Genomic DNA, 14,626 nt, shown 5'->3' on the forward strand with positions numbered 1-14,626 from the left:
AGCTCTGCCTGGTTTTTCTTTTTTTTTTTTTTTTTTTGGCTATGTCTCTTAGGCCTCTTTTTAACTAAAGAAGCCCCTTTCTCCTTTTTTCTCCCTTAAAATTTATTTGTTGATACCAGATTAATTGTGCTGTCATTTCCTGTAACCTGAATTTTGTTGACTGCCTTCTGTGGAATAATTTAACATGTTTTTTCTGTTGCTCATGTTTTCTGCAACTTGATGGCTGATCACCTTGGGGTCAAAAATTAATGATTTAGTTCAACCAGGGTACTACAGACAAATTTAACAGACCAGGAGAAGATATTTGCAATATCTGAAATAGGAGAGATTAAAAAAAAAAGTATAATATATCTGGGAATCCAGCTAACAAAGAATGTACAAGATCTTCAGAAAGTTTTCTCTATTGAAATATGTAAAACAGTTGAAAAATATTTTGCACTACATTCATGAATGTGAAGATTCAGCATTCATTCAAACTTCTTTCAAGCTTGCTTCCTTATCCTATAAATCTTAAAAAGTTAAATACTATCAATACATTTCCAGACATGCAGTTAGGGTTCTAGAGGTAAGTGATTTCTGCCAATTAGATAGGTACATTTAAGTAAAATTTGGAAGGTAGAAGTAAGGCAAAAGCCTTCTTCCTGCTACTTTGTTTTTTGGTTGGTAGGCATCATGGAGATGAAGATAATATTTACTATTTTCTGCAACAACTTTCTTTTTTTTTTTGCAACAGCTTTCTAAAGCAGTCATTTGCTTTGAGTACTTGTTTATTCTTGAATTGTAGCTACCGTAGTGTGTTCTTAACATCAATAACTCCAGTTGTGGGGTCCTGATTCTCCATCATCCTGATGGGTGGAGACAGTGGTAGTAGCTCCCTTAACTGCCCAGTTTGGCAGTATTATCCTGGGACTCATTTCTGACAGCCCACTCCTCCAGCCCTTTAAACAAGTTTCTAAACACCAATTCCCCATATTAAATCCCTATATATTTAAAATAGCCAGATCTATTTCCAGCAACTGAATGCAGACTCATACAATAATGAGTAAAGATAAATAAGCTTCCCAAATTAATCTACACAATCAATCCCAATTTAAAAATTTTAAATAATTGAACAAAATCTAAAGTATATATGGAATAAAGGTCTGCAAATATGTCAACATCAAAAATGAAAAATAATCACCCTACCATATTAAGAATAATGAGTCTACATATTAATAATTGTTGATGCTTGGGTGACGAACCTATGGAGGTTCGTTATATTATTTTTATTTTTATGTACCTGAAGTTTTCTGTAATAATGTAAAAAGAATATTCAGTCTGATGTTCAAAAAGTTGGAATTATAGGGCTTCCCTGGTGGCGCAGTGGTTGAGAGTCCGCCTGCCGATGCAGGGGATGTGGGTTCGTGCCCCGGTCCGGGAGGATCCCACATGCCACGGAGCGGCTGGGCCCGTGAGCCACGGCCGCTGAGCCTGCGCGTCTGGAGCCTGTGCTCCGCAGCAGGAGAGGCCACGGCAGTGAGAGGCCCGCGTACCACCAAAAAAAAAAAAAAAAAAAAGTTGGAATTATAATTTGGGGACTTATCAAAATGAAGATAATATTTACAGTCATGGGATAGGATGAAACCATTTAGGGAGAATACAGATAGAAAAGAACATAGGACTAAGATGTGAGCATCTCTAATATTTAGAAGTTGGAGGAAGAAGATAAAGCAAAGTAGACTGAAGAGATGCCAGTAAAGTAAAAGGAAACCAGGAGGTGAGATATTCTGGAAACTTAGAGAAGAAAATGTTTCAAAAATGTGGAAGGGCCAAGTATGTCAAATACTGCCTAAAATGAGAACTAAGAATTTGTCTCTGGATTTGCCAAGATGGAGGTTTAGACAATTTGGGGAGAAATTTTGCTATAAAGAGGAGTGCAAAAATTAAGTAGTGGCTGGAGGGGAATAGAAGTCAAAATTTTTTTTGTTTTGCTCTCTTTTAAGATACCTGATACTAAGGCATATTCAGTGCACTGGCAGAATGATCTAGTTGAAAAGGGGAAAAGAGATATAGGAGGGAAACAATAACAGAAGAACCAAGGTCCTGAATGAAATAAACAAGTAGAGAGACTATTTCTTTCATGTGTAACAGGAGGGAAGGCAATATCTATAGGTTCAGATGCATATAGATGGATAGACTTGGTGGAGGGAAGATGAGATTGAGTGTGTCTATTTTCACACCTTTAACTCTCTAAGCCTCAGTTCCCTCACCACTAATATGGAAAGTACCTATCTCATAAGATTTCTGTGAGAATTCAACAATCAAGGAGCCAACACTCAATATTAACCCAGTAGAAAATTGTTATGAACACTCCTAGTTCAACAATTCTCAATTCTCCATCAACTCAACAAAATTATCAACCTCTCCTTTTCCATTTAATAAAATACCACAACTAAAATGAGTATGATGGGGACTTCCCTAGTGGCGCTGTGGTTAAGAATCTGCCTACCAATGAAGGGGACATGGGTTTGAGCCCTGATCCAGGGAGATCCCACATGCTGTGGAGCAACTAAGCCTGTGCGCCACAGCTACTGAGCCTGCTCTCTAGAGCCCAGGAGCCACAACTACTGAAGCCTGCGTGCCTACAGACTGTGCCCCGCAACAAGAGAAGCCACCGCAATGAGAAGCCAGCGCACCACAACTAAGAGTAGCCCCCGCTCACTGCAACTACAGAAAGCACGCGTGCGGCAATGAAGATCTAACACAGCCAAAAATAAATTTATAGTAAAATAAAATTGATTAAAAAAATAGCTCATTCCTTTAAAAGAAATGAGTATGATGGATGTAACTTAATGGTGTTGGGGATGTCAGAGAAAGCTTTCCTTAGACACTTAAACTAAGAGCTAGATGAAGTATAGATGTTAACTTTATAAAGGTGGGGATGCTAGAAGAAGAGTTTAAGAAGGTTTAGAAACATAAAAGAAAAAAAAAATCCATTGTGGCTATCAGTCAAGGGGCCAGAAAATGAAGCAACTAAAAGCACAGGAGGGCTTCCCTGGTGGCACAGTGGTTGAGAGTCCGCCTGCTGATGCAGGGGACATGAGTTCGTGCCCCAGTCCGGGAAGATCCCACATGCCGCGGAGCGCCTAGGCCTGTGAGCCATGGCCGCTGAGCCTGTGCGTCCGGAGCCTGTGCTCCGCAACCGGAGAGGCCACAACAGTAAGAGGCCCGCGTACCGGAAAAAAAAAGTACAGGAACATTTATACTCAGTGATCTCCAATACCTCTTGTGTGGGTCAGAATGGGGCTCTTAAGAAATAAACATAATATAAAATATATATTTTAGCTCTTACTGAAGCAGAATCAAGTCCAACTGAGAGGTGAAAACAATTCATGGACGTTAATTAGACCATAAACCATAAACCAAGGGGGACTGCACATTTCCCCTTTCTTGCCTACTTGCTCTATTGACAAAGGCCAGGTTGAGTGCTGAGTAAATGATTCTTAGGTTTGTTCAAGCTCAGTAGTAAAGTGTGGGAGCCAGCTAACCATATTTGTCATAGACATTGGGAGCACATAGGAAATGGTAATGTGAGTTACTCTTTTGCCATCACTGAGCTAAGATGGCAACTTAGTAGCTATTTTCTCAGGGGGTGGGGGAGGAATCCCTTCAGTTATTTCTTTTAAAAGACTGGTATGTAAATATTAGCAGAATCAGAATTTCCTGACCACTCACAAAATAACCAGGAGTCAGAATCAAAATTTTCTTTTCGTACTATTAGGGAATCTCTCATGATTTCAACACAATGAAAGTTTTAAAAATTACAAAAGAACAAGAGTAAAGTGAAACCAAAGTAAAGTTAAAACCTGGAACATTTCCTGAAAACAGGTGAAGAAAATCAGGTGGCCGGTTACTTAAGTAGAAACCTGTGTTTATGCAAATACTCAGAAAACCTCACAGGACTAGGAAGTTTCAAATGCCATCAGTATAACATGGAGGAAGGGGGGAAAATTGTTCCTGAACAAAGATATACTTTCAAAAAGAGGGGTATTTCTATATATTTTGTAATATTCCTACAGCACAGTCATTTTGACCCTTACTGTTAAAACAGTGACCCCCAGAGCCTAATAGTACAAACTCCCTTTTCTGTAATAAACTTGACTCATATTTAATAATAGAAGCAACATTGTTTTTTGAGAAAGTATCAACTATTACAAGTATCCTAAAAAGCAACACAGCGGTCCTCATCAGTTATTTTCCTAAAGAGGTCACAATCCTAACAAATTCACATTAGATAAGTATTCAAAAACAAAAACATTAATCTTAATTGGGGAGAAATCTGCACCTAGACAAGTTTTCTTGCTTTATGTAAACTGTATTGTCTCTAGCTTAGATTTCCGACTCACTTTTTAATATGCAAACGCTTTTCATAGCTAAGACACAAAAAGGCTGATCAGGAAGCATTCTGATTTAAATTGCCATTTTTAATATCGGTTGTTTTAAGATTGTCTTAAAGCTTGTCCTAGTGTTTAGAAAATTTTAACTCACATCAGTTTAGCCTCCCCAAACACACCGGACACAAATTCTCCTTGATTGAATTACTCACCTAAGAGGTAAAGTTTGTTCAACTGTGAATCGCTAATTGTCAAATCCATACCAACTGGTATCAAGGAGTCCACTTTTTGTCTAAGACACAAAAGAAATAAGGTAATCACGGTCACGGGTCTAAGGTGGTTAGCCACCTGCTAAAATGCAGACTACCTGGTCCCATCTCCAGTCAGACTGAATCGCTGAGAGGTGGGGCTCAGGTCTGCATTCTGAACACGCTCCCCAGAAATTCTGAACCATGGTCCCGCAACCAACCAAACCACCTAATCTGTGAAAGCTAAATTAGCTTCGTTTTTTACAAAACGTCTTGGTAAAGGCTCATTCGGGCCAAAGGGGAAATTCGAAAACATTCCGATGATCGCTACAATCTACACCTCCCAGCGAATGGAGGGGTGAGCACACTCTAGGCTCCCCGATCGTTTCCGCAAACGTGAACAGGCCCTTTCTTCTGAGGATGAAGAACTTGGGGATAGGGGCCCTGAGACAGGACCGACTTACTCAACCCTAACTGTGCAAAGAACCGTGCTCTCTGACCCTTCCACAGCCTTTCCCAGGGTCACTCGCGGTGCTTCCAGCCCAGTCTTTCGTTCAGTCTCCACCCTGCCAGCGCTGGACCACGAGAGGACGGGAGACTGTCACAAACGCGGCGACCGGAGGCCGCGCGTGCGCAGCCAGCCGCTGAGCTCGCGGCGAAGTCCGTTTCCTGACTTTTAGAGGAAGTGGCGTTGCGTCACTTCCGGCTTCCCTCTAGCTGCCATCTTGCGTCCCCGCGTGTGTGCGCCTTATCTCAGCTGGTCTGCCCGAGACCCCCCTGAGCGCCAACCCTAGTCCCCCGCGCGGCCCCATTTCCGCTCCAACAAGGTACAAAAAGGCTTTGGACGCCGGCGTGGGAGGAGGACGGGAACGGGGGCGGGAAGTGCCCGGAAGGAGCGAGACAGGGAGGGACAGGGCTGAGGAGAGGAAGGCGATGCGACGGACAGGCGCACCCACTCAGGCTGACTCTCGGGGTCGAGGTCGGGCCAGGGGCGGCTGCCCTGGGGGCGAGGCGACGCCGTCTCTTCCTCCACCTCGCGGCGGAACCCGAGGACAGGAGCCTCAGGTACCGCGAGGCTTGCGGAAAGTGGCCGGGCCGGGCAGGCCCTGGCTAGGCCGAGGCAAGGCCAGGCCGGGGCCGGGGGGTGGGAGGCGCTGACCAGCTGTGGGTTAGAGCCCTTTTTCTGGGCCTTTAAAGAGCGGGGGAGGGGTAGGAAAGCGGGTGCTCTTTGGGCTCCCTCAGAACTGAAGTTCGGGAGCTTGGCGGGGTGGATTCGGGATCCAGGCCTCGGCCTGTGTAGGACGTTTATTCCGCTGGTGTCTTGGGAAATAACGAGCGTGGAATGCTAGAGTGAACTAGATCTTTCCTCGCTGAGGGTTTCCTGTTTTTCTAGATGAAAGAAACTATCATGAACCAGGAGAAACTCGCCAAACTGCAGGCACAAGTGCGCATTGGTGGGAAAGTAAGTTTTACTAGCGTTGGGGGTTTTTTTTTTTTTGAAGTTTTATGGTTTAGGTTTTTTTCTCCTTTGTATTTTTAATAGAATTGGCTTGTCACTTTGTCTCTAGAGGGCATTTCACAGAGCTTGCAAATCGTTATGAAGGGAGTGGCAAGGGATTAAATTAGGTGTACAGTGTAGTGTATCAGTGAGACGTGTAGGTTGTAAATTAGAAGAAAAAAATGCAAGCGAAGAGACAAAGAGAGCACTTAAACTGCAAACTGCTTTTATGTAGATGTTTTCAGTGTTACAGTATTTTAAGTAGAACAGAAGTGTTTCCTAATTTAATTAGAAAGAAAATGTCATTTTGGTTAGATCATCACGTGACCCTTAATACCCTTGACTTGTCTTGTCATTGGCTTTATAATCTAAGTTGTATACAGTCAGTGCTTGATTTTTATTTTATTTTTTTAATAACTAAGCTAACTGGATCCAAGTTTCAACTATCTTTTCAACTTTAGTTTATGGTTGTGGATAATTGTGGTACTTAATAGTTGGAAGTTCATGCCTCTTGTAAGTTAGAAGTTCATGCCTCCTGTAAATTAAGACCTTTTGTAATCCTTTCTTCGCTAAATACAACCCAGGGTAGTTGTGTATTTTCTAGGATGTTTGAAGATGTCATTCTTATAGGTACATTTTTTAAATTTAAGAGCAATGACTGTGGATTTGGAAATATTACCTGAGCAGATACCATTCCATTTTTGCTTTGTAATTACACTGAAACTGAGGGAATGAGAGTGATTGACGGGTGGGTTTTTAAATGATCGGTTTTTGTTTAATTGATCTTTCCTGGTGGCTGTTGGTCCCCTTCAAGGGGATTCTTTTTTGAACTTGGTAAGTTTTAGGTTCTCTAATTTGCTTAAGTCAGATGTGCACTCTAGCAGAGGTCTACCTAGTTGTATTTTATCTTGTGTTAGCACATTCCTAGTATTTAACAAGGTGTGGTAGCGTGTTGAAACAGAGCGTGTCTTTACTTGGTAAAACTTGTAAAGCTTCCATGCTTCAAGTTTATTATCTATTAGTTTTTCTCACTTCAAGCGTTTACCTTCAAGTACAGTCTACTGCAAAATAGCCAAAACTTGCACTTAGACTTAAGTAATAAGATGTATATGTGTTAGTTACTGGATTTTGCCAGAAGTGAAAGTATCCTGATTCCCCCCATGCCCCCAAGCTGGTTTTCAAGATCTACACCTACCCATTAACAGCAGTAGGTATTTCTTGTCCTTTTTAGCAATTGTTATAAGCTAGGTGTGGCCTTCAGGTGCCAGGAAAACTCATATTCCTTGTGGGTCAGTGTTTGGGTGCTCTTATATTGGTATTTTTAACTATCATTCCTTTCAGTGCAGGTTTCAGAAGGAGTCATTTGAATAATGTGCTTGTGTGCCTTCTTTTTGTTGTTACGCTGATCATTAGTCTTTAACTTGTGAGTGACATCATTCTAGGGTAAAGGAAAGTCAAGGTTTTCTAGGATTCTTAAGGCTGATGAAGGATTAAACTTTGTTTAGTTAATGTAGGAACTATTTCTGTCATTGTAATACGGAAACATTTTCTTCACGTTTTAAGAAACCTACTTTGGAAATTGAAATTAGATGAGTTAGTGTTGCCTTAGAGAAATCTGAAAGCGTTAGGTACTTTTTAGGTAAATGCTATGAAAGCCCTTTATTTCAGTAAAAATTGAGTGTAAAGTGTATGAAACCTGTAGAATGTGGGCTGGTTTTGTTTTTAGAATCTTATAGTAGTTCTTTGGAATGTGTTTTAGAGAGGATTCTTTGGAAACCCGGTATCTACATCGCTTCAAGATGATCTTTATTAAAGGTTTTTGGGGGTGTTTGGTAACCAGTATTTTTTGTAGCTATTGATATTTTTTCAGTTAAACTATGATTTGTTTAAGCCTTTACTATTGCTGGATCCTGAGAGTATAAAATTTAAGAAGTTTAAAGTCCTTAGAGGGGGACTTTAATGCTAGTAGGGGAGATAGGCATCTTAAAAAAAAAACCAAAATGAAACAAAAACCCCTTTTCGCAGTGTAATATACATAGTGGAACAGAAGCATTTTCAAAATACAGAGATGGGAATGATTTGGTTTGGGGGTGTTAATGGCAGTTTAGGGAAGGCACAGAAGAGATGATGGCTTTAGCAGGATTTTAAAAGGATGAATAGGAATTGGTGTGGAGGTTGGGGGAAGGTGAAGTCAGTGGGTGATAGCCTTTCCATGAAGAGCCTTATGTGCTGCATGAATGGATTAGTCTATATGAGAGAGTCCATGAGAGTGTCATTAAAGAGTTTTGAGAAGAGGGAGATTGGAGATTTGGCATATATGTACAAGAGACAAGTTTTCCTGAAGCCTGTATTCTGTTCATTCATTAAGACGTGTGCTTTCAATGAATCAGATACCGTACTCAATACTAGGTCTGTAGCAATAAACAGAATCGAAGCCCTCGAGGACCTTACGTTCTAGTGAGGAAAGACAATAAAATATATTTCTTACAAGTGTTATGAAGAAAAATAAACCTGGATAGATAGAAAATGAATGTGGGAATTACTATTTTTCATTGGGTAGTTGGGGAAGGCCACTCCAATATGGTGACATAAGAACGGAGATCTGTAGTGAGGTAGGGAGCCATGCAGATGTTAGGGGAAGAAGGGAGCAGTATATGCGAAGGCTCCTGTTTGGCCCTTTTTTTTTTTTTTTAAGAAGATGTTGGGGGTAGGAGTTTATTAATTAATTTATTTATTTTTGCTGTGTTGGGTCTTCGTTTCTGTGCAAGGGCTTTCTCTAGTTGCGGCAAGTGGGGGCCACTCTTCATCGCGGTGCACGGGCCTCTCACTATCGCGGCCTCTCTTGTTGCGGAGCACAGGCTCCAAACATGCAGGCTCAGTAGTTGTGGCTCACGGGCCTAGTTGCTCTGCGGCATGTGGGATCCTCCCAGACCAGGGCTCGAACCCGTGTCCCCTGCATTAGCAGGCAGACTCTCAACTGCTGCGCCACCAGGGAAGCCCCTCTGTTTGGCCTTTTTAAGGAACAGCAAAGAGGTTTATTTGTCTGAAGATGAGTTTACATGTGTGATAGAAGGTGGAGTGTCAAGAGTGGCATAGAGGGGCAGGGCAGATAGTGTAGGGACCTGCTAGGTAAGATAGATTTTACTTCAGATTTTACTATTGGATGCTGTAGAAGTCTATATATAGACATATTTGTGTCTTATGGTATCTTGTCTATGAATATTAATGGATGTTGATTTTTCTTTAATATCGAAACAGAAAAGGTTAATGGTTCTGGATATGGAGTTTCTAAATGAGGCTTAATTTAGGTTGGCACATGCTCACGTATAGAGCAGATAACGTAAAAAGTAGAACTCTGAAAAGATCATTTCTTTATATCTGACAAAACTAGAAGCTTAGAAGTTATGAAGGATTTTTATTTATTTATTTTTTGTGGTATGCGGGCCTCTCACTGCTGTGGCCTCTCCCGTTGCAGAGCACAGGCTCCGGATGCGCAGGCTCAGCGGCCATGGCTCAGGGGCCTAGCCGCTCCATGGCATGTGAGATCTTCCCGGACTCGGCACGAACCCGTGTCCCCTGCATCGGCAGGCGGACTCTCAACCACTGCGCCACCAGGGAAGCCCTGTGAAGGATTTTTAGACAATTCCTTTCATTGTCTTCTTTTGGCTTCCATCGGTGCCTTAATATGCCTACTCACTGCATAAAAGTTTGTGGTTATGGTAGTTTTCTTACACAGATTGAGAGGTCAGAAAGGAATTAGAAACTGTCCAATTGAAAATGACTCTTGTGGTATAAACATATGCTGTGTTCTTTCCTTTTCTCCCCACTTTAGGGAACTGCTCGCAGAAAGAAGAAGGTGGTTCATAGAACAGCCACAGCAGACGACAAAAAACTTCAGTTCTCTTTAAAGAAGTTAGGGGTAAACAATATCTCTGGTATTGAAGAGGTAAGTGTCAGATTTTATTTCTTTACAAAAATAAGACTTGATTGAAAACTTTAATGTTTGTGCGTTAAATGATTTTTTTGACTACTGCCAACAGAGAATTTCATCTCTCTCTAAAATATGTTTCTATTCTAGTATCAGGGAGATTGCTAAGTGTAAAAGGGATTAGATTGCACTTTCCATTTCAGGCAGAATTTTGCTTGTGCATTATGGTGACATACTATGTTACTTAGCCAGACTTCAGCTTTTGCTTAATACAGTGTTTGGTTTTAAAGGGATTTTGATGAGTGTTGCTAATTTAACAATTTTTTTTTTCTTTTTAGGTGAATATGTTCACAAACCAAGGAACAGTGATCCACTTTAACAACCCTAAAGTTCAGGCATCTCTGGCAGCAAACACTTTCACCATTACAGGCCATGCTGAGACAAAGCAGCTGACAGAAATGCTCCCCAGCATCTTAAACCAGCTTGGCGCAGACAGTCTGACCAGTTTAAGGAGACTGGCTGAAGCTCTGCCCAAACAATGTGAGTTTCCTAGTAGCAGTTTTGCCCAGGGTTACTGAGTTGTCAGTAGATTTCTAAGATTTAGGGTGCACGGTGGATATGAATATTTTTAAATTTGGAAATGCAGACTTTCCTCTAAGAAACATCAATTTTTATACTGATTTTAAGCAGGTGTTTTTAGTGTGTTGTAATATGCTTTGATCATTATACTTGCTTAAGTGAAATGTTTGTTTTCTACTAGCTTTCTGTTTTGGATCAGAGACTAAAAATTGTACCTTTATTAGCTGGAAATGATGAAAATGTTAATTTGCACCTTTTTTTTTAAAATAACTGACAGTTGAAGTATATTTAAATACATTACAAATTATTAAACTTCTTCAGTTGTACAAATTCAGCTGGTATTACCAATAGTCTTTAAGAATTGGCCTCCTGCTATTCTGGTGTTTTTAATTATACTGTAATAAGGATTTTGTTCGGGGCAGAAAATTGTGTGGTTGAATAGGTGTATATCAGGGTATAGCTACTTTATGCTGAAGCTCTCTGATTAAAATTTTGAGGAATGGAAATGTAGAAGTGAGACAGGTTTATTATATGGTCTGCTGTTTAGTCATCCATGTTTTTCTTGAGGTTTGCTCCATCTGCTTTAATCAATTTGTGTGTGTGGCTGTTTTTTGTTTGTTTGTTTTGTCATGCCGAAAGGCCTAAGAGGTTCTAGAAAGTCTTAGGCTTTCAGAGGTAGGCTTTTGAAGGATTCCACTGAAAATTGTACAGTGCTAGTACTGTGAGGTCTCAGCTGTCAAGTGTAGTTCACTTTCTTGTGTAATAAAAGGAAAGTGGAGGCTTACCAGTCAAAGGTACTTTTAATTTTTTGATTATTTTATTTTCACTTCAGTAAAGGTTTTTTGGTATGTGGGTTTACCTGTACCATGTTGTAGGTGAGAGGGATTGAAAGGAGAATGGGTTTGGAATTTGGTGTGTTGGCTGGTACTAGTATTCTAGCTCATTTGTAGACGTCAGACTATCATGCTATTGCTAGTACTGTAAAAGAAATCCCAAATGTCACCATAAGCATAAGTTGTAACAACACTTGACCATTCACCTGTTGTTCTTTTGGTTAGTGTTCATTGAACATTTATATTTCCTTTCACAGCTGTGGATGGAAAAGCACCACTTGCTACTGGAGAGGATGATGATGATGAAGTTCCAGGTAGGAACTTTCACTTGTGGTTAAACTAGAGAATCTTAGCAAGGGAGAATGAAGAATCTTTGTACTATAGGAAAGATTACCTTAGGCCAGGGGCTGGGGAGGTATGTGAAATAGGGTAAAGTGGGGCAAAGGGAGAATGAGAAAAATAATGCAGTGTTAGTCACCTGGGATTTAGGTTTGTAGGCTTGATTTTTCTCTGTTTGGGATCCCAAGAAGGTATCTAACCTTAAATATTGTGTAAATAGATATGTGTGTAGTAACCTAAATATAATAGGTACTTGCAGATCACAAATGACCCTCGTTTCCTACTTTGAGATCCATAAATGTATGAGAAGGCATGGAGAAGTTGTAGAAATATCTTCTATATAATCATTCTGAAATCAGCAGAAAAACTCCTTTGGCAATCATGAGGCATTTTTCTGTTACTGGATAATTTATTTTGTTGTAAAACAGATATTGGGCAGTAGACTCCCTAGACTCAGAAATATTTCCACATTGCATAGACAGGTATCCTCAGGAATCCAGGAAAACTTCAAATTGTGTGTCATGGTATTCTTTGATTCTGTCCCCCATGTAACTAATATTACTTAACTGTAATTCTTGGAATGGGGCAGGAATGGGTGGGACATATACATATTCTTTAAGCATTATATTTATGTCATTGGCAAGTTAATAATTTTCCTCTTTCCCTTGTATTAATTATATGCCAAAATATACACTTCAAAATATGCCAAATGAGTAGTGGTCTCATTAGAAATAAAAACAGGTGTCTAAATTTATATCCTAATTTAACTGTAGGATATATTTTGAGAGCATTTCCCTATCTTCTTTTTAAGACCTGATGATTATTTTTATAGACTTGGCTTTTTTTTCTGAGTTTTTACTTTTTTTTTTTTGTTGTTCCTTTTCCTAGATCTTGTGGAGAATTTTGATGAGGCTTCCAAAAATGAAGCAAACTGAATTGAGTCAACTTCTGAAGAAGATAAATCTTGAAGAAGTTACTGGGAGCTGCTATTTTATATTATGACTGCTTTTTAAAATTTTGTTTATGGATCTGATAAAATCTAGATCTCTAATATTTTTAAGCCAAGCCCCTGGACACTGCAGCTCTTTTCAGTTTTTGCTTATATACAATTCATTCTTTGCAGCTAATTAAGCTGAGGAAGCCTGGGAATAAAGTTTGAAACAAAGATTAATAAAGTTCTTTGCTTAGTATACGGTTTTATATTTTATTTCATTGATACTGATTTCTACACAGAAAGCAAAATTGTTTATAGAAAGCTAATCATGGCATGTAATATGACTGGTAATCATGGATGGAATCTGATTAAAGATTTAAAATGACAGTATAAGTATCAAAGGTGGTTTAAAGTTCTTATGTCTGAAAACTTCTTTCTCCAGCAGGCCTCAGAGCTTCCATAGTTTGTGATGGGTGTAATTATGAGACTAGTATATTCCTTCGTGGGTAAGCAAGGAGTTTTTTTCTCTTAATATTGTCTATATTGTAAACATACACTGAGTGCCGTTTATGTATTATAGCACTTAATTTTCTCTCATTTAATTCTCAATCTATGAAGTAGGGACTAGTAACTCCATTTTGTAGATATAACCGAGGTTACATCAAAAAAGTTAAAGTAGTTATTAATCTCTTAACTCCATTCTGTGTAGTGTATTCTCTAAGATACCTGAAAAAATGCAGTGTTTGTGTTAGGAATGTCACCTTATCTTCCTTAAGTGATAACACTTTAAATGAATAGGACTACTTTTTTCTTTAAAATTGTTTTTGTTACTTTTTAAGTTAACTAATATTGACATGCGTGTATACAGTTGTAAGAATTTTAACACGTAATATGACTGCCACCAGAGTCAGAATACTGAACAGTTCCATTACCCCAGAAAATTTTCTCAATGTAGGGCTACTTTTAAAAAATTGTATTAGCAATCATAATGCCTTAGTTTCTGCTTGCAATAATAAGAATTCATTTAAGTTTTCATACTAATTGGAGAGTACCTTTTGAAGGTACTATACAGCTATATCTAAAAGTTAACTGTTAACTCAAAAATGAGATGCTGTGCAAAAAATATTTGCACATCTTAACATTGTATTATTTTCTTCGAAGGATGTATATCAGTTCTGTTAAGGTATACTGCTACAGTAAGCAGGACTAAAGTCTCAGTGGTTTACAAAATTAGGAAACAAGTACATGTCTCCAGACTACTGTGGGTTAGGTTGGGCTGTGCTACATACTCACTCCAGGTCCCAGATTGATGGAGCAACCACTATTTGGGACACTCAGTTTCCTGGCAGAGTGAGAAGATGGTGGGTCACCTGCTGGCTCTTAAAGTGATACAAGTATCACTTCTTGTATGTAACTGGCCAAGGCAAGTGGAGTGGCTTACCTGGAGGGCAGGGGGTTTGGAAGGCTTGGAGTAGGGCCTGAGGATTTGCATATCTGATAAGCTCCCAGGTGATGCTAGTGCATTTCCACTGGTGATGCTTCCTTTGAGCAGCACAACTAGAGATGTTCTCAACTCATCCCAACAGATTGCAGTGACAGAGGCTGACTTGAGCATGTGAAGATGGCCGCTGTCTGAATATCCTGATAGTTATTTGCCTTAGATCTGTATAGGAAAGGGACTAAATAGAGAAGTGCAATAGATTTCTAGGCTGCTGGCTAAGGTTAGTCCTGTTTTGCTTGTGCTTAGAGACTTTTTTTTCTCCCAACAACCTCTAAAAATATTTCTTTGGTCCATTATTTAAAGGATCTGGTGGTGTGTGTTGGTGGCAATAGACTGGTAAGAAAGGTTTTTCCTGTAACATTTTCAGTATCAAGATAGGCAGGGTTATGCTAC

At 39.7% G+C, this 14,626-nt stretch overlaps 1 protein-coding gene across 2 annotated transcripts; it reads left to right on the forward strand.

Annotated features, from left to right (window-relative positions):
* The first annotated feature begins 5,318 nt into the window (after nt 1-5,318).
* Nucleotides 5,319-12,988, forward strand: BTF3 (basic transcription factor 3). Of its 2 annotated transcripts, none has more exons than XM_082651342.1 (6): nt 5,319-5,448; nt 6,015-6,083; nt 9,952-10,065; nt 10,386-10,587; nt 11,717-11,773; nt 12,687-12,988. In XM_082651342.1, the coding sequence occupies exons 2-6, from the start codon at nt 6,015-6,017 to the stop codon at nt 12,731-12,733; spliced, it is 489 nt and encodes a 162-aa protein (XP_082507468.1). In that variant the 5' UTR covers nt 5,319-5,448; the 3' UTR covers nt 12,734-12,988. The 2 variants fall into 2 exon arrangements, with proteins under 2 accessions (XP_082507468.1, XP_082507467.1); XM_082651341.1 differs by lacking the exon at nt 5,319-5,448 and adding an exon at nt 5,472-5,686.
* Nucleotides 12,989-14,626: the final 1,638 nt, after the last annotated feature.

This window comes from Grampus griseus (assembly GCF_964374135.1).
Source record: "Grampus griseus genome assembly, chromosome: 3".
NCBI classification, from domain to species: domain Eukaryota; kingdom Metazoa; phylum Chordata; class Mammalia; order Artiodactyla; family Delphinidae; genus Grampus; species Grampus griseus.

What these genes read in the sequence shown, in the direction of transcription:
- BTF3 (XM_082651341.1), top strand. Translation starts at nt 5,555, where the DNA reads ATGCGACGGACAGGCGCACCCACTCAGGCTGACTCTCGGGGTCGAGGT. An exon ending in CCCGAGGACAGGAGCCTCAG is followed by an intron (nt 5,687 to 6,014) that starts GTACCGCGAGGC and finishes CTGTTTTTCTAG; the next exon opens with ATGAAAGAAACTATCATGAA. An exon ending in TGATGATGATGAAGTTCCAG is followed by an intron (nt 11,774 to 12,686) that starts GTAGGAACTTTC and finishes TCCTTTTCCTAG; the next exon opens with ATCTTGTGGAGAATTTTGAT.